Source organism: Agaricus bisporus, assembly GCF_000300575.1.
Source record: "Agaricus bisporus var. bisporus H97 unplaced genomic scaffold AGABI2scaffold_8, whole genome shotgun sequence".
Lineage (NCBI taxonomy): Eukaryota > Fungi > Basidiomycota > Agaricomycetes > Agaricales > Agaricaceae > Agaricus > Agaricus bisporus.
Window position 1 is genome coordinate 458,712 of NW_006267371.1, and position 17,900 is coordinate 476,611.

At 44.2% G+C, this 17,900-nt stretch overlaps 3 protein-coding genes across 3 annotated transcripts; 1 reads left to right on the forward strand and 2 right to left on the reverse strand.

Annotated features, from left to right (window-relative positions):
- Positions 1-197: 197 nt before the first annotated feature.
- On the forward strand, positions 198-8,327 carry AGABI2DRAFT_152409 (hypothetical protein; the record flags this gene model as incomplete). Its single annotated transcript, XM_006463085.1, has 7 exons — positions 198-719; positions 777-842; positions 4,145-4,369; positions 4,422-4,811; positions 6,621-7,100; positions 7,127-7,910; positions 7,960-8,327. 7 exons carry the CDS (start codon positions 198-200, stop codon positions 8,325-8,327), a joined length of 2,835 nt encoding a protein of 944 aa, XP_006463148.1.
- Positions 8,328-10,315: 1,988 nt separating this feature from the next.
- AGABI2DRAFT_119976 (hypothetical protein) lies at positions 10,316-15,146 on the reverse strand (the record flags this gene model as incomplete). The annotated part of the gene is made up of 14 exons (XM_006463086.1): positions 10,316-10,545; positions 11,669-11,684; positions 11,742-11,786; positions 11,848-11,959; positions 12,017-12,206; positions 12,262-12,886; positions 12,918-13,130; positions 13,201-13,308; positions 13,356-13,453; positions 13,950-14,278; positions 14,328-14,506; positions 14,562-14,621; positions 14,673-14,928; positions 14,983-15,146. The coding sequence occupies 14 exons, from the start codon at positions 15,144-15,146 to the stop codon at positions 10,316-10,318; spliced, it is 2,625 nt and encodes an 874-aa protein (XP_006463149.1).
- Positions 15,147-15,582: 436 nt separating this feature from the next.
- On the reverse strand, positions 15,583-16,173 carry AGABI2DRAFT_73369 (hypothetical protein; the record flags this gene model as incomplete). Its single annotated transcript, XM_006463087.1, has 1 exon — positions 15,583-16,173. A coding segment is annotated over one exon (591 nt), but the record flags the coding sequence as incomplete, so codon positions are not given.
- Positions 16,174-17,900: the final 1,727 nt, after the last annotated feature.

Here is a 17,900-nt window from a genome sequence, read left to right on the forward strand (position 1 = left end):
CCCACGGCCTTTATGACTACGCACGGGCCAGTCCAACTAAAAATAACACCAACCTTCCTAGAATGAAGTGTCCAATTTACAAGACAACTATCAAACGCCGTGGAATTTCAAGCCATATCAGAGGGAAGAACAACCAGAAATGCCGCGAACACTTCCAAAGCCTTGGAAAGAGTTCTCGTAGTAGAGGTCCTACTGGTATGGCAGATGATACAGGCAACCTTTCAGGAGAAGACAATACGTACCTTGAAGAGGACGCGGGGACTCGGACAGAGTCAGCACCTGTTGACAATGACTCGGAGATGTCAATGGACGTTGAGCCTGAAGATAATCCAGACATGGCCAGAAATACCGATGATACCGACAGTGACGAAAGTGATAATGACGCAGGCAGCTATCTTGAACCACCACGTTTACCACCATCGAGCGTACCACCGCCAACCGAAACACAACCCTCACAGAGTTCTGCCAAAAAATCAAATGTCTATGATGCCAGCTGTCAGTTACATGACCCACCTGTGGTTCGACACTTTCTGGGACAAGCAGGTCGGATATATGGCATCGAAAGCCTGAAACTTGGTGAGGAGGGATACAGGGCAAAAATGGCTTCCGATAATTTGTATGCGCCATTTTCTTCGAAAAGGGAGTGGGAGATCGCCAAATGGGCAAAACTCCAAGGAACGACCTCAACTGCATTCACGGATCTGATAAAGATTGAAGGAGTCAGTATCATTCCACTCTTGTATGCACTTACTCGCACTTACTCGCAGCATAACCAGGTTGCCGATTTACTGGATCTCTCGTTTCGGTCATCGGTAGAGCTCAATCAGATCCATCAGCAAAAAGTCACACAACTTATGCAAACTTATGAAAAAGTTGCCTTATGCTTGCCTTATAAAGACCAACTTAAGGCACATAAGTCTCCAAAATAGCATAAGTTCATGATTTTTCATAAGCCAGACAAGAAGTTTACACATAAGTCACACATTAGTTCATAAGTTTATCATAAATTCATAAGTTGGATACAAAGAAGGCATAAGCACAGGACATTTCATAAGTCAGACCAAAGGTTGAACCACTTTTTTTTTTTTTTTTTTTTTTTATTTCAATTCAAATTTATTGACCGGTGCCCGAACGCAGACCGGTTGCATCACGGGGTCGTAGACCCCGTTCCGCCTATATAATTACAAATCCCGGAACAACAAAAGTAAAGAAAAAGAAGGGGCTCGTCTACGGGGTGCTTTGCAGCGCATGGCTATTGGCCACTCTACCCTTACCGGTGAAACACCAGTGACGTGGAAACAACTTAAGCAGCAACCTGGCTATTTTTAACTGTACCAGGGCCACCGACGGCGGAATAGTGTCCTCTTGAGTCAGCCGGGTGTTTTCCACTCCGACCGCTACGGCCCAGGCCAGCTGGTACTATAACATCGCCTTAGTCCGACCACCCCTTCCCGTTACTCGGCAGCCGGTTTCATATATGCCCCTGACGGGCTGAGGTACCGTGATGTAACTGTCCGAGCTCTCCGTCTCGCAGGGGCCGTTACCGGATTGATCCCCGGGTTGCTTATGCAGTTGCCCAGATCCGGAGATTAGGTGATCCCTACTAACTACCATCGGCGAGCGGCCCTATGGTGGGTGGTGGCCTGTCCAGTTTCCCGGTCGGCTTGTTATACTTCCCCTGGTCCACCTCTTATAGATGCCCTACATTCACCAATGCCGAAGCACCGGCTCCACGCCATGTTACTGGACTCCTGGGCAAATTCGCATACCGCTCATCACACCGTTACAGTGTTAATTTGGCGTACTTTTACTCATCACGGCCAGGGGATGACTCAGCATGAAGCCGTGTCTGCAAGTGGCCAGGGGTCGGCTAAGCCGGCAGTAGTGACATAGTCACCAGCGCTACCCCCACGCTAGTCCCAACCAGTTACCCGATTAGGAACCACAGTAGTAACAGACGCCCGCATACACAAGCGCTCACAGCTACCTGCATTACCCCCACGCTAGTCCTGATCAGCCTCGTGGGAACAATCACGTGACATGTCTCTCCACCCTGCCCACATGACGCTCACCACAGATTACCTAATCAAGGAACCGTGGGAACATTCGGTGTCACCCGTATTATTGCTTGGTCATCACAACCTTGCTCACTGCTTACCTAAGGTAGAGGATAAATCCTGCTCACCCCCAGGTTCGAACGCAGGACCACTGGTGAACGAGCGCTAGTGCCAGGCAGGAAACGCCTACATCCTAAAAGGTTGAACCACAAGTCAGACAAAGTTTCATAACTTTATTGACAAGTCAAACAGGTTCACATAAGTGAATAAGTCAGATAACAAGGCAAGAATCATAGCATTATAAGAACATTATGCTGTATGTCTTGTTCTACTACTCTTAAAGTTCCGGAAAAATCACGACAAATCTTAGAATATTAAAAAAACATAAGTCTATATGTATGTTTTTATCGGAAAACATACCCGTTATGGAGATATCAAGATTCCATCATGGGGTGGGGGGGTTATTGTCAACTGCAGACATAAGTCAGGCCAAAGGTTAAACCACAAGTCAGACAAAATTTCATAAGTTTATTATGAATTCATAAGGCTACTGACAAGTCAAACAGTATCTCATAAGTGAAACATAGGCTCATAAGTCAGATAACAAGGCAAGAATCATAGCATTATAAGAACATTATGCTGTATGTCAAGTTCTACTGCTCATAAAATTCCGGAAAAATCACGACAAATCTTGAAATATTAAAAGAACAAGAGTTTATATGTATGTTTTTATCGGAAAACATACCCGTTATGGAGATATCAAGATTCCATCATGGGTGGGGGGGGTCATTGTCAACTGCAGATAGACTCGTCGTAGAGCCTGCTCTACTAACCGGAAAATTCTGGAAAAATCATGACAAATCTTAGAATATTAAAAGAACACAAGTTTATATGTATGCTTTTGTCGGAAAACATACCAGTTATGGAGATACAGAAAAACATAACAAGAATGCCATGTTTTCTACTGGTTACTGTGCCGATTCTGATGATTGAAGAGTGTAAGTATATGTATTCAAGGTCCAGGAATTCGAATCTGGTTTTAGATTTATTATCCAATCAATATTTGAGGAGCTACAGTGCAATCTTGTGTTTATCATATGTTAAATGTGCAATATCTCAATAGGCTTTCATCTAACAAAAGATCTAATTGGATATTCAAACTCCCCAACCTCGAAAATATAGGAATACACTTTTAGATCATTGAAATTCATGCAGAAATGACCCGAAAATATCTCCTACCTATCATTTGAGGAACTTTGACTCGAAAATCCCAAGTCCAGCAGTCACATGATGTCATGTGACATGTTGAACTTCTGTTTCGAGCACAACGTTGATCCTTCCTCATCACCACCATCATTCCTCCCCTCCCCTCCCTCCCCTCCCCTCCTCGTTGCTCTCCTAGGCTTATATTCAAGTGAGTAACTTTCCTGCCCTTCCCTAGCTCTCTCCCAGCTAATTCTAGGCTGGTTTAGGACGCTTTTTTGCCTATTTTGGACGCTTTTTTAGGGCTATTTTGGGAGGGTTTTGAGAGGAGATGTGAGGATGATATGTGGATGAGTTTTGGGGGGATTTCTAGTCTTTGGTGAGTGCTTTTTGACTCTTCATCTACTCATACTCATTTGTTACTTTTAGAATCTCATTTCTCATCATTTCCCCTCCATCTTCCATTTCTACCCCCCTGGCTGCTGTCATATCCCTCTTGTCCGCTTTTTTCAGGGTCTATTTCCTCTTTAGGAAGTATGTATTATACATGATGTATTGCATTTACTATATGAATATAATTCTTTGTTCCTTATGCATTATGATGTTCCTTATGATTGAGCTTATACTCTCTTACATCTTCTTACTGTCTTAAGTACTTACTTATGCAACTTAAGATAAATCCTCATGACTTATGATAATCTTGAATCTTATGACCATATTGTGACTTATGCACTTATGATTTACTTAAGTATTGCATAAGTCAGAACCTCAGACAGTGACATGCCTTATGCAAAAATGACTTATACTGACTTATGATTTTTATAAGTTTGCATAAGTCAAATTTAAGTGTCACTTTACCTTTTCCTGATGTCATAGATGAGCAGCTTCCATGCTCGCGTCCTCCTTTCCTCCTTCGTCAAGTTCTTGTTGGGACAGAAATGTGTGATGTCTACTTCCGGGATATAATGCAGTGCATCGAGGCTTTGTTAGATGATACGAAACTCGCACCGCACATGGTTTTTGTACCCGAAAAGCAATACACCGATGAAACAAAGACAACCCGGCTATACCACGACATGAATACAGGCAAATGGTGGTGGGCGACACAGGTACGTTGCAGAAATACTAATACTGTTCGATTAACATATAAATTTCTCGAAGAAAGCAGTAGAAAAGAACTCACCAGGAGCGACAATTATTCCCGTCATCGTGGCAACAGACAAGACGCAGTTGACGTTGTTCCGGAATAAGTCAGCATACCCTGTCTATCTCACGATCGGTAACATTCCCAAGGAGATACGACGGAAACCATCATCACATGCCTATGTCCTCCTGGGATATCTTCCTACTACTCGGTTAGAAGGTGTCACCAATAAGGCTTCACGTCGCCGCATGATAGCCAACCTGTATCATTCGAGTATGAAGGAGATTCTGAAGCCATTGAAGAAAGCGGGTGAAGAGGGTGTCATGATGACAACGCCTGATGGGAATATGCGCCGGATGCATCCAATCTTGGCGGCATTTGTCGGTGATTACCCACATCAGCAAAATGTCATTTTTCTTAATTCTACTTGGAATTACTTAATGACAGGTTAAGACTATAAAGAAGGTTCAGGAGTCCAAGAACACCCTTGTTACTTAAATGGTTCTTAGAAGTATAGCTCAAAGATAAGAATAAGAAAACAAAGAACTATAAAAAATTTAAAGTAGCTGACCTTGTCAACAAATAAATTCATGTTTATCTCAAGGGAAAAAAAGGAGAAAACCAAGGATCAAAGGATGTTTAAAAGAACTAGAATCTTTCAACAGAAGCTTAAGTTAAATCAAGATCATCAACTTTTTCGAGTGTAGACAATTTTATGTTCACTATAAAATATGTTTAGAGAGACATTACATTATATGCTCTGTTCTACTGCCTGTAAAATTCGGGAAAAATCACGACAAATCTTAGAATATTAAAAAAACATAAGTTTATATATAAGCTTTTGTCGAAAACATACCCGTTATGGAGATATCAAGATTCCATCATGGGGGGGGGGGTCATTGTCAACTGCAGATAGACTCGTCGTAGAGCCTGCTCTACTAACCGGAAAATTCTGGAAAAATCACGACAAATCTTAGACTATTAAAAGAACATAAGGTTATATGTATGTTTTAGTCGGAAAACATACCGGATTTGGAGATATAGAAAAACATGACAAGAATGTCATGTTTTATACTGGTTCCTGGGCCGATTTTCATGTTTTAAGAATGCAAATATATGTATTTAAGGTCCAGAAATTCGTATCTCGTTTTAGATTTACTATCCGATCAATATTAGAGGAGCTATAGCGCAATCTTGTGTTTATTATATGTTAAATGTGCCATATCTCGATAGGCTTTCATCCAACAAAGAATCTGATTGGATATTTGGACTCCCCGACCTCAAAACTATAGGAATACACTTTTAGATCATTACAATCCGTGCAGAAATGACCCGTAAATATCTCCTACCTATGATTTGAGGAACTTTGACTCGAAAATTACAAGTCCAGCAGTCACATGATGTCATGTGACATGTTGAACTTCTGTTTCGAGCATGACCGTTGATCCTTCCTCATCACCACCATCATTCCTCCCCTCCCCTCCCTCCCCTTCCCTCCCCTTCCCTCCTCATTGCTCTCCTAGGCTTATATTCAAGTGAGTACCTTCCCTTCCCTTCCCTAGCTCTCTCCCAGCTAATTCTAAGCTTGTTTAGGACGCTTTTTTGCCTATTTTGGACGCTTTTTTGGGGGATTTTTGGAGGCTTATTTGAGGGGATACTTGAGCAGATGATTGGGGGGATAATTGGGGGGATAATTGGGGAATGTATGGAGGGGATTTGGGGGGATTTTAGAGATTCTCTGGTCCCTGGTGAGTGCTCTCTATCTCTGTATGTTTTCATACTCATTTCTTACTTGTAGACTATTCCTTTTTTCATCATCACTCCCTCATCATCACTCCCTCATCTTCCCATCTCATCCTTTTGTATAGATTGTATCCAATGTATTCTATTTACTATGCTAATATAATCACTTTGTTGACTTATTCACTTTTAAGCTTCTTATTATTGTCTTAGTTGACCTTGAGTGTCTTAATTATGTACTTGAGTGACTTTAATATGACTTTTGACTAATCTATCTTTATGTCAATATTTCTATATCTATGAGAAAGACATCAACTAAGTACAGTTTAAGTGACTTTTAAGTCATTTCCAAGAACCTTAAGATACACAGGCCTAAGTATCATTAAGAAGATTCAGAAAGGTATCCGTTCTTAATTGTTTCTTAATGACCAATTAAGAACAATTAAGAAAAAATCTTTTTTGCTGATGCAGAGCAGGTTTTGACAACATGCATATACTCCGGAGATTGCCCTTGCTGCAACATTTCCTGTAACCAGCTTGGGAGAGGTCATGAGAACAAAGATGATGAGGATAGAGAGAACAATAACAACGAGCTACGTGATATTGACGAAACTCTCAATGTCTTATCTGCATTTGAAGATGACCCAGGACACTTCTTCCAGAAATGTCGCGAATCAAGGATCAAACCAGTCGGAACTCCCTTTTGGCGGGAACTCCCTTATGTCAATATCTACAATTCAATCACACCCGACGTTCTTCATCAGCTCTACCAAGGACTTATTAAACATCTTGTTAACTGGCTTATCGAAGCTTTTGGGCCTCTCGAAATCGATGCACGGTGTCGTCGCCTCCCTGCCAACCACAACATCCAAGCATTCATGAAGGGGATTAGTTCCTTGTCTCACATATCAGGGAAGGAGCATGATCAGATTTCTCGCATCCTGATTGGGTTAGTGGTTGGCCTAGATCTGGGAAATGGCAGTCGGCTTCGCGCTTAGTGCAGTCTGTGCGCGCGATGCTTGATTTTCTCTTTCTTGCTCAGTATCCAATTCATACCGACAGGACTATTGAGCTCCTTGACAACGCCCTTCAAGACTTTCACAACAACAAGGCCATTTTCATGGATTTAGGCATCCGAAGCAGCTTCAACCTGCCAAAACTTCATTTTGCCAAGCACTACGCCCTCAAAATCAAATTTTTCGGCACTACCGACAACTTCGATACCCAATATACGGAACGCCTGCACATAGACCTCGCAAAAGATGCTTATCGCGCAACAAATCGGAAGGACAAGTTTTGGCAGATGACTGTCTGGCTAGAACGCCAGGAAAAAATTCAACGACACGATCAGTACATTGGCTCTCAACTCAACTTGCCGTTTCAATTCACGTCTCCACAAAAGGAATGGGTTCCCCCTGGTTTATCGATAACGAATGTTCTCCACCTCTCGCAACGTCCAAGTTTACGCAATGTATCAATCAATGATCTTGTAACGAAATATGGCGCCTTTTATTTCCATGAGGCCCTTTCACGGTTTGTTATTCTTGCTCACCGCCCTTCTCTTACGTCCACCGAACTGGAGCGTGCAATTTGGGGTGTACACATGCCTGTACGCCGACTATGGGTCTGGCATCGCATCAAGTTCCGGTCAACTGATCCCTTCAACCTCCATACAACAACAGTTGACTCGGTCCATGCAAACCCTTCATCTCAATGTTTCGATACAGTACTTGTCCAAATTGACAAGAATATCCATGGTATTCACGGTACGTCATGATAGATCATTTTTAGTTGCTTATATCCACTGTTTTGCAGGATACCGCGCTGCCCGACTACGGACAGTGTTTTCGATGCCACCAACAATTTCGCGTGCCGTGTTCCCAGTTGAACTCAATGTTCCCATCCACTTGGCATATGTCGAGTGGTATACGAGTATTCCTCAAAATGCTGATGCCGATCATGGGCTGTATAAGATATCACTGCAACAAGATCCTCAGGATCGTTCTGGTCATGGTGTTGGGAGTATCATTCCAGTGTCTGATATAGTATGTAGTATCCATGTCTATCCTCAGTTTGGACCATTTGCACCCAACGAGTGGACAAATAAGAACGTTCTTGATCAATGTTCAACGTTCTATATTAATCCTTTTACAAATCGTCAACTGTATCGTCTTTTAGGGTAGCTAGTAATATTCTACCTACTATGTATTAATAGTATTATACAATAATTGATTCGGGCTTAAAGAATGTTTACCACACCTTTCCTTTCTACGTACCGCGAGTACCTCTTTTGATGCACGGCATTGAATCCCGAATAAGCCTGCCATGTCATTGGAATAATTGGACTAAAGTATGTCATGTTTGATAATACAGTTTCATGCAACAAAGCAGTGTCCTTATTTATGCATAAGATGCGTATAATTTAGTATAATTGCACAAGTGCTCGTTCATCATTATTCATAAATTATTCAAAATTAGTCTGAAAGTACCTACGCGTGATAATTTTCTATAATGTGTAGGTAATTGTCAATCTCCCGTTTTCCCGATGATCTAGAAGTCGTACATTAGATAGTGGCTCCATACTCTTCAGGCTCCTCCGACGAAAGACGACACTGAAACCAATATAACCACTCCGACATACCATCGTCCGAATCAACAAAGTGAAAATCTATACCACAACAAAATAATGAAGCCACGACAATCCGGAAATCAGGTCTTGCATTTTTCCAGCTGTTGTTGAAGACGTTTCGTGCAGAATGAGCATTCACCTCGGAAAAACGGGTCGTCCAGCTCTCGCCCTTTCCCTCTTCCTATTCGCCTCCCCGTACGTGCTGAATGGGAGCTTGGAAGCGATATTATTCGACGCACTCGGCAAGATGAGTTCCTTGGGTCAGGCGAGTTAGCGACTATAGAAGCAGAACAATAGATCTGCAACCAGACATTTTCTGACGCTAGAGTGGAAAAATCGACCGTCTCGAAGGGCATTTTCTCGAGTATGCCATGCCATGCATCGTGAATACACGACGCCGAGATTCATCCTTATGCCGTAAATTGAGCCCCCATCGACATGAGAGAAGAAGGTTAGGAATAACTCACAAACAACAAGTGACATAGATCATTAAAGGGCAAAATTGTACCGTACTCCTCAAATTGAGAAGTCAAAAGTCGAATGCGGAATTCACGTTGGAAGGCTGTATGCGCCGTAGTCCCGGCACCGGTGGCACGGTTTCGCTCACTTGGCTATTTGATGAAGAAGGTGGTTGGAATGACAATGAAACGAGGTGTAATGTATCAATTGGCCATTGGGGAGGTTGCAGCTGTGGTGAGACGTGGGGATCTTGTTATGAAATGAGTCACAACTTACATGGCCAAAAACAATCCCATCGGGAGCCTCCTTTGAGATCCTAAACCCGCATTGAGGTCTTGAGCTGCTGAGCTTCGTGTTGAACATTGGAGGAGAAACAGATCGGGCAGAGTCGGATACATAGTCAATGAATGACTTAAGATAAGATTCAAGCATTTCTTCACAGGACCTGTGATGTCTAGGACGGTGATCAATGGAGGCAGTTGAACAAGGATGTTGCTTACTTTAGTTGGAGATGGTAATATTATAAGAAACCGGTAAAGATGCCATAAGCATAGGCAATCCAATGTCGCAAAAGTAATTTCACCATTGCCCTCGACAATGGTTACCAGCTGAACGCAAGCGCATATGGTGCAGGAAGCGGCACCAGAAGATGTTTAACTTGAACAGAGTGTGGATGGATAGAGGGGTATGCAAGAGGGGTAGACCGTTGGGCAACGAAACCATGCGAGGTGAGCATTTAGTTGAAGCTTGTCCGATGCTCCGTCAACAAGATCCAGGCGCCCTGTAAAATTTCGATGGTAGACTGGATTCCCTGGAGTTGATGAATGAGGAATGCTGGCGGCCATGGCGTCCGTGTCTAGAGGAAGGGTTGCGGCGAGGGGGAAGGGAGATGATTTCTCGTGCTGGGGCATTCCAATGATCATCGAGTGGATGGACGATAGAGGGCGACGCAGGTAAAGGACACGCGTTACGGCGAAGAGTAGCTACACCATCACAACGACATGCCTTCGGCTAGCGTGCAAGGTGAGCGTTTTGAGTGGTCCTATAGCATTCAGAGTTCCGTGCACGAAGATATGGGTTGCCTTAAGACGCTTTGAGGTGTTTTGATGATCGGCTGGATGGACGAAAAGGGCTGACGACCAGGGAGCTCCTACCCTTCTCCGTTGCACCATGTCCAAGTCTAGAGTAAGAGTCGTGTCGAGGAGGCAGGGAGATCGCTGCACCACCACAAGAACCGGCAAGGGATGGCTTTGGCGACTGCGAAGGTAGGAATGCCGCAGGTGGGATGAAGAGGGCCGTGAAGGAAATCTCGTCTGACACGAGAAATGATAGACGCCTGTAAAGCCCACCTCTACGACTCTCGGACTTCGCCGGATCCGTCAGCGCAACGCGAAGATAACGCTTCCCGCCGTTATTGAACCCCAGTCAAAACTACTTAGAGTTAGAATGAGTGCTAAGGATTTCAAGTAGAGGGCACGAGAAATCACAAGTTGGCAACTCACTTAACAATTTGTGATGATATCAGTCAATCATTCGATATTAGTCAATAAAAATCTATTTGTGCGGACCTCTCTCTTTAGAAATTTCTAGATTGTCATGGATATATATGGACATATTTCATCCATAATCTATCTCAGTCCGTGATAATCTACATCACATCATAGATTTGTCTAGATTGTTGCGGATAAATTCCGTAGAATTATTGGGTTATGTAGATAAATTTGAATAAATCCAACAGACTCGATGTTACTCAATTGGAATCAATGGCTTCAAATCACCAGAAATCTATTACAAAATGATTTATGGCGAACAATTAGAGAAAGGCTAGATTATCACTGGATGTTACTGAATCACTATCAGTCTACGGAAACCTAAGAAAACCTGATGCGGCTTTTAGTCCTATACTGACTGGTCAGTCATAATCCAGTATCATAGGCAAGAAAACCGTCGTACCATTAAAAAATCGTGCATAACTAGGTCTGCTGCTGACTGGTTAGTCCTAGAGTAGCTAGTAGAATGGCAGTGAACTTACGGTATCAAATTAGTTGGGGCGGGATTAAATGAGATCTAAAGGCAGCAAACCAGTGTTTAAGTCAATTCTATCAACAAAAAGGTCAGCTTGATTATAAAATAACAAGAATGGCGTACTTTTTTTGCTTTTGCTAGAAAGTTTTTTTTTTTATTTTATTTCAATTCAAATTTATTGACCGGTGCCCGAACGCAGACCGGTTGCATCACGGGGTCGTAGACCCCGTTCCACCTATATAATTACAAATCCCAGAACAACAAAAGAAAAGAAAAAGAAAGGAGAAAATAGAGTTCCGTTCGTATACAAGTACACTACTAGAGACTTAAAAAGAAACCATCTGTCCAACTCTAACTGACGGCCCTCTTCTGATTCATGATAGAAAATGGGTCCCACAATAGGACGCATACTTTTGCTAGAAAGCGTCTGTGATAAAAGCCCATTAACTATAAGATTGGGATTGTGTGGCAGGGTTTAGCTCACCTTTCCGACTGCGTAGCCAAGCAATTTTGCATTTTCAAACCAGAGCTATGCAGTTTGTAAGTTAGTGATGGTACACCGCGCGGAAACGTAAGTAATTCATGCGTACCATCTTATCATTCACTGACATTCCGCTCCAGTATTCAGCAAAATCTTGGTTTTTGTTGTAGCCGTCTTTGTTCTCTGCTTTCTTTTTAGCCCAATCAGCTCCGGCAAGATTTCTGTAACAAGTTGTAGCAATTAATAGAAGGCAACACTTTGCACCAAGTAGGACTTACTCAGGGCAATTGTCCCTAATTCTTGGACGGTAAAGGGTTGTCTTGTTCTTGAAGTCCTTGACCTTGCCCAACCAAAGCTCCTGGTTATATTCCACTGGTATATTCTCCAAGGTGCCGGAGGCAAGGGAGGCTAAGGTTTCCGCAGCGGTTTCTGCAGATATGCCGCATGCATTGCTGGCGGAGATGGCTGCTAATAGAAAGAAAAATATCAATAGATGGGAGGATGGATGCTGTGAAAAAGGTACCGGTGGTGCTGGAGGAGGAAGCAGCAAAAGAAGTGGATAAAGACGGAGTGATTGTAACAGGAGAAGAGGTGGGTGGATTAGTAGTAGAAGGAAAAGATGGAGTGATTGTAACAGGAGAAGAAGGGGTGGGTGGATTAGTGGTAGAAAGAGACGTAGTGGGAGTGATAGTAGAGGAGACAGTGGTAGACGGAGCAACAGGGACAATGGTGGATGGATCAGCAGAAGTGGTGGTGGATAGATTAGCAGAAGGATTAACAGTGACAGCAGTAGGGAGATCAACGGAGGTGGCGATGGCAGAAAAATTGAAAGTGAAGGCAGGGGGATGGGGAGAAGCAGACGGGCCGGTACTAATTCTCTCCTCCACAAGAGCAGTGCCAATTGTTGGCATCAAGTTCTGCTGAGCAGGAGGAAGGGACGTATTCAACCCCACAGAAGTTGCATCTGTTTGCTTTTCCTGACCTGGGTGGTGTCTTGAAAAGGGTGGCAGCGGTGCTATAGTTTGTGAAAAGGGCCGTTGTTGTATCAGCCCTGCATCCAGATTCTCGTCCGTGGTTCTGAGAGTGTTGCTTCCGGAAATCAGGTCTCTTTCTTGAACTGGAGGGGCTGCCTGTGTCGGAGATGCTGCCTGAGGGGAGATTGAGCCCAAGTGTATCAACGGCATGGGTCCTGGTGGGGGTTGGTGATGCGTCGGGTGATCCAGCGAGTAACCGTCTCTTATGAATAGACTCGGGTGTGAATCCGTTTGGGGTGAACTCCCTCTCAAAGATAGAGACGGTGGTGGCACTGGACCGGGAGGAGGGTGATGAGGGAAACCAGGGAGCGGGAAACACGGCAGCATCGGGAGATCTGCTGGCATTACTTCCTGATTCCTAGGCTTTGTTGAATAGTTGTGAACAAATTTTGAGAATGGGCAATGTAAAGAATTCGCGCAGGACATACCGGGTCAATAGCCAATCTCAGTGCGTATGTGGATCGTTGCCCGTGATGTGGCTGAGGTTGAGCCGGGGGCGGTGGTGATAGGCTTGAATCATTTTCTTCTTTTAACCTCTGGACGGTGGTCAGCATAAGTTTAATTAGCTGGGCGGCTTTCTTACCTCTATCTGCTCCGGTGTTAATCTCAAGTACTGGCGGTACTTACCCTTGCCCCATGCACCGAAATAGACTTTGGGGATGTCCAAATGGCTAAGCATTGCTACGCCGTAATTAATGAAGAAGCTGTCTAGCCAGGCCTTGTAGTTTTCGATTACCAGTTGCACCACCTTCCAGTCACAACCTCCATATTTTCATAATACATGTGTATTATGAAAATATTATGTAAACATTACCGTCAATGTAATTTACATAGTACACATATATTATGTAAAACATATGTAAAAAAATAATTCAATAATGTTCATTTTAGGAATATTGTTTGCATAAGGTTTAGATATGTTTTAGATAATATACATGTACTATGCAAATCAAAATTACGGTAATGTTTGCATAATGTTTGTATAATACATGTGTATTATTGAAATATAGGGGTTGTGAGTGGCGTTCACACTGGCTGAGAATTGGATGGGCCGATTCAAGGGAGATGATGGTATGGTCACGAAAAACCTTGTTGTTGGACTGGCCGCAAAGACGGAACGGGACGGTGTTGCCCAAAAAGTTGAGGGTATGCCGGAGAGTCTGTCTTATTATCTTACATTCGGTTTCAGGAAGCGGCGTCCCATCAGCATTGACCAGAAACAAGCTGTTTTTTGGTTTCTGCCTCTCCCCTCTAGTGTCCATCCATTCCATATAGCTCCAAAAGCCATCGAAACCCTCGGGACGGGGAAGGGCTGGCTCCACCGTGGGTAGGGTAAACAAGTCATGACCGTTTTCCAGTTTTATGTAGTGGATGGCAGTCGGTTGAGGGGGGATGGAGCAAATGGGGATGGAGGGAACAGGAGCAGCTGTATTGGCTGGTGCAGGGGAGGTAGGGGCAGAGGATACCGTTCTGGCACTTGTAGAAGGCTTGGAGAGCACGCTGCGCCTGGACGTAGTGATCAGTGATGAAAGACTTATAGAAATATAGTGCAAACCTGTATTTATCCAGTTTTTCATGCAACCTACGACACTCTCCTTTCAATCCATCATACTTTTGCTGAAGATTGCGTAGCTTATCCTCTTGATCAAGAAAGGTCCGGTTGTTGAACATGCGGAGAACTTCTGCCGTGGCTGCCTGGAGTGCCTCTGCAGTGTCGTCAGAATAGTTTTTAACCTGGAAAGTGTTAGAGCCTGAATGTACTGGAGGGGGGGGGGTGCAGAAGCATTACCTTGTTCCAAGACGGCCTTTTGTATTGGCTGAAGGGGGGGGATCTAGCACGGTGTCTTTTCTAAGAACCTAGTGAGAAAAAAATAGAGAGGATAGAATAAGATGTGCTTACAGCCTGGCGGTGGTTGTGTGAATAAGAGGGTGAGTGAGGAGATGAATGGCGCTGAGAAGAGCGCTGGGAATTCAGTCTAGAGTATGAGCGAGAGTGACGGTGCGAGCGAGAGTCATAAGAGCGAGAGGGAGAGTGAGACAGTAGGGCAGGATGCAGTGAGATTGAGCGGAAGTCTGGGGAGGGAGACGAAGAGGAGTAGGTGGATGAGAGAGAGATGGGGGAGCTTGGGCGCCCTCTATCACCTCTATCACCAAGGCTGTACCTTTTCTTTCCTCGCTTTCTCTTTCTCCCCCTTTCTTCTTCACTTTACTTTTCCTTTCCTACTCCCTCAGCCCCAACGGATGATAGAAGGGGCTCGCCAGTGCTTTCATCCCCTGACAGCATAGGTGAGATGACGGCAACAGTCCCCTCAGTCAGATGGTTTCCTTCATCATCACTACCGTGGCCATAGTCAGAAAAGCTGTAGTTCTCCATGGAGAAGACAAATGAAAGTGAAGGAAAGAGATACTAGCGGTGAGTTAAATAAAAAGAGGGAGGGCTCAGAAGACGTCCAGAGATGGATTGCCTGCCGAGAGAGAAGGCTAGCACAGGGATAGAGAGAGTGGGAGTATTGAAAAAAATGGCTAAGGAAGCCGTCAATTTGAGCCTTTAAGTAGCAGACAAATGAGGAGGGCAACAGGGTAAAACCGCTATTTGTAAATCTTATAGTAAACAATCAGTCTGGGCATTGGCATAAGATCCGAAAAATGTACCAGGCATTGGTATAAGATCCAAAAAACGTACTGGGAGTTGGTATAAGATCTGAAAAACGTACTGGGAGCTGGTATAAGATCTGAAAAACGTACTGGGAGCTGGTATAAGATCCGAAAAACGTACTATAAACGTAAAGACCCCAGCAAGCTTTGGCTGGTCAAAACAGGGCAGCGTTCAATTCAGCACTTCTTGGCCAGAGTACCTCTTCCAGCCTGCTGTACAATAGAGCGCCGTCCTTTGCCCTCGTGGTTTTGGCATAATCATGGAGCTCTGCATCATCCTCATCCAAATCCCTTAAGCACGCCTTTTCAGTGGTGAATTCATTGTGAATGAAACGAAACAGCCCCCCAGGGGTATAAAAAGTAAGGGAGGCCCTGCTATCCTGCTTCCGAATAGGTATGTTGCTATGCCACAAAAAGGCAGATGGAATAAGAATGCAGGAGCTGTGAGGAAATGGAATGATTAGCTTTAGATCATGAAGCACCAGGTGACCACCGGTTTGGGGATCAAACTGCCCCAAAGCGACAATGGCACACCACCCAAAAGCCAGGTTCACTACGTCTCTATGGGGAAGGGTAAAAGCAGAAGGGGGTAGGTTCTCAGAGTGGCAGGAGAAGACTGTCGGTTCGTGGCTGGGTGCATCCTTGTAAGGGTTACCAAAGGAGAGGCCTGCGTACTTTGGGTGCTGGCGTAGCTTTCTGATATGAGAGGCGTAGTAGTCGTAGAGCCTGGGTGCAAAGGTATCAAAAGAAGCTAAACAAACCAATCACCAAAAGCTACATGATGTGCATGGTAGAGAAACTCACATTCTGCAAACTTTCTTATATCGTTTTTTAACTTCCACCTCCTCTCCGACGTTCGATAAATCAGCCCCTCCTTGTTACGACCTTAAAGTGAATGCTCAGGTTGCAGCGAAGGCAAAGACTTGAGGGCGAGTAAGGGAAAAAGCAAGTTGGTAAAGCGTAGGGAAATACAGAGAGTATTTACGCTTACTTATACTAAGACTATCTACCCGAGGTAACTAACTATAGAACGGGCTGAGTAACCATGACCAAGGTAGATGAGTAATCAGTGAGAATGAAAGTATAAACTAGGAAGGAGGATGATCAATCATGAGAATAGAAGATTGATCATGAGAAGGAAAAGATATAACAGGTAACATGAAGGATCAATCAAGGGAACAATAAGAATGATCCTGAGAAGGAAAAGATAAACAAGGTAATGTCAAAGAGAAACACAGATAGAAATAGAATGACATATCCTGATGGTAGAAATAGAACGGATAAGGTCCGCATCAGATAAGGATTAGATAAGATCAGATAAGATTTAGAATACTCGGATTTGTTCCACACTCATAACACTCCTCCCGGGGAGTCAGCTTAAGGTTGTGGGCTGTCTCATCACCGGGCGCATAGGTAACACCAGTGCCCACAGTGGCGTAGTTGCCTCTCCTGTGGTGGCGGTTTTTGGCAGGCAGGTGTTTCATCCCCTTCACATCCTTGAGCATGAGCTGGTAGAGCTCTGTACAACGAGCTTGCCAGCTAGGATCCACAGGTCTTCCAACCAACGCACCAAACACCCTCTGGCTACCATCAACAAGTAGAGTGGGATTAATACCTGTCAAGGTGGTGAGCAACAAATAGCGGAGCATCCAGATTGACTGACCATTCCAGGACAGGGTGCGATACCCTCTGCTCCTCAAATCCTCCATAACCTCCTGGGCTGGGTTGATAGACGAGCCGTTATAAGCGGATTTGGTCCTCCCCATCATCCCTTCAATCTCCTCCTCCGTATCGTGGGCAAGAGGGCGGTAGCCGCCCAGCTGGGTCTCCTGGACCAAACTGCTCTGTACATCAAACTCAAGGAGCTCGCTTGACACCGTGATTGATATTTTGTCCTGGGTGTGGGGTAGTGTGAGCCGGCCTTGCTCTTTTCTATAGAGATCTCGCTTTGCATCCCGACGCCGCCAAGACCCTGCGTTCTTGGATGAGGGCCCGGGAGAGGCAGCAGCAGATGAGGCGTTTGGAATGGACGTGGTGCTGGCCAAGGAAGCCCTGTTAGGGTGACTGTGACTGTGATGTCACAGGTCACACCTAAACTTAAGAACTAAGAGTAAAGTGACAGAAGTTGTATTAGGCGTGAACCTAAGAGAACTCGACGGAGTCTTCTACAAGTTTCTACCTACTTCATATACCTAGACTACGGCGCACAGACCAACTACCCTAGGTAACTATTTATATACTTGACATGAGAAAAGAAGTACGTATGAGAAAGTAAACTAATTATACATTTGACATGTGAAAAGAAGAGTGGAGCCTGAAGTAAGTAAACACGCGTACATTGATCATAAAAACGTCAACAACACCAAACAAACCATAAAAGTGTCCACAAGTACAAACAACTCCTAAACCGGTAATCCACTCACACAAACCAATACCTACCAAAGTAATTCCCCAACATCCGCATCACATGGGC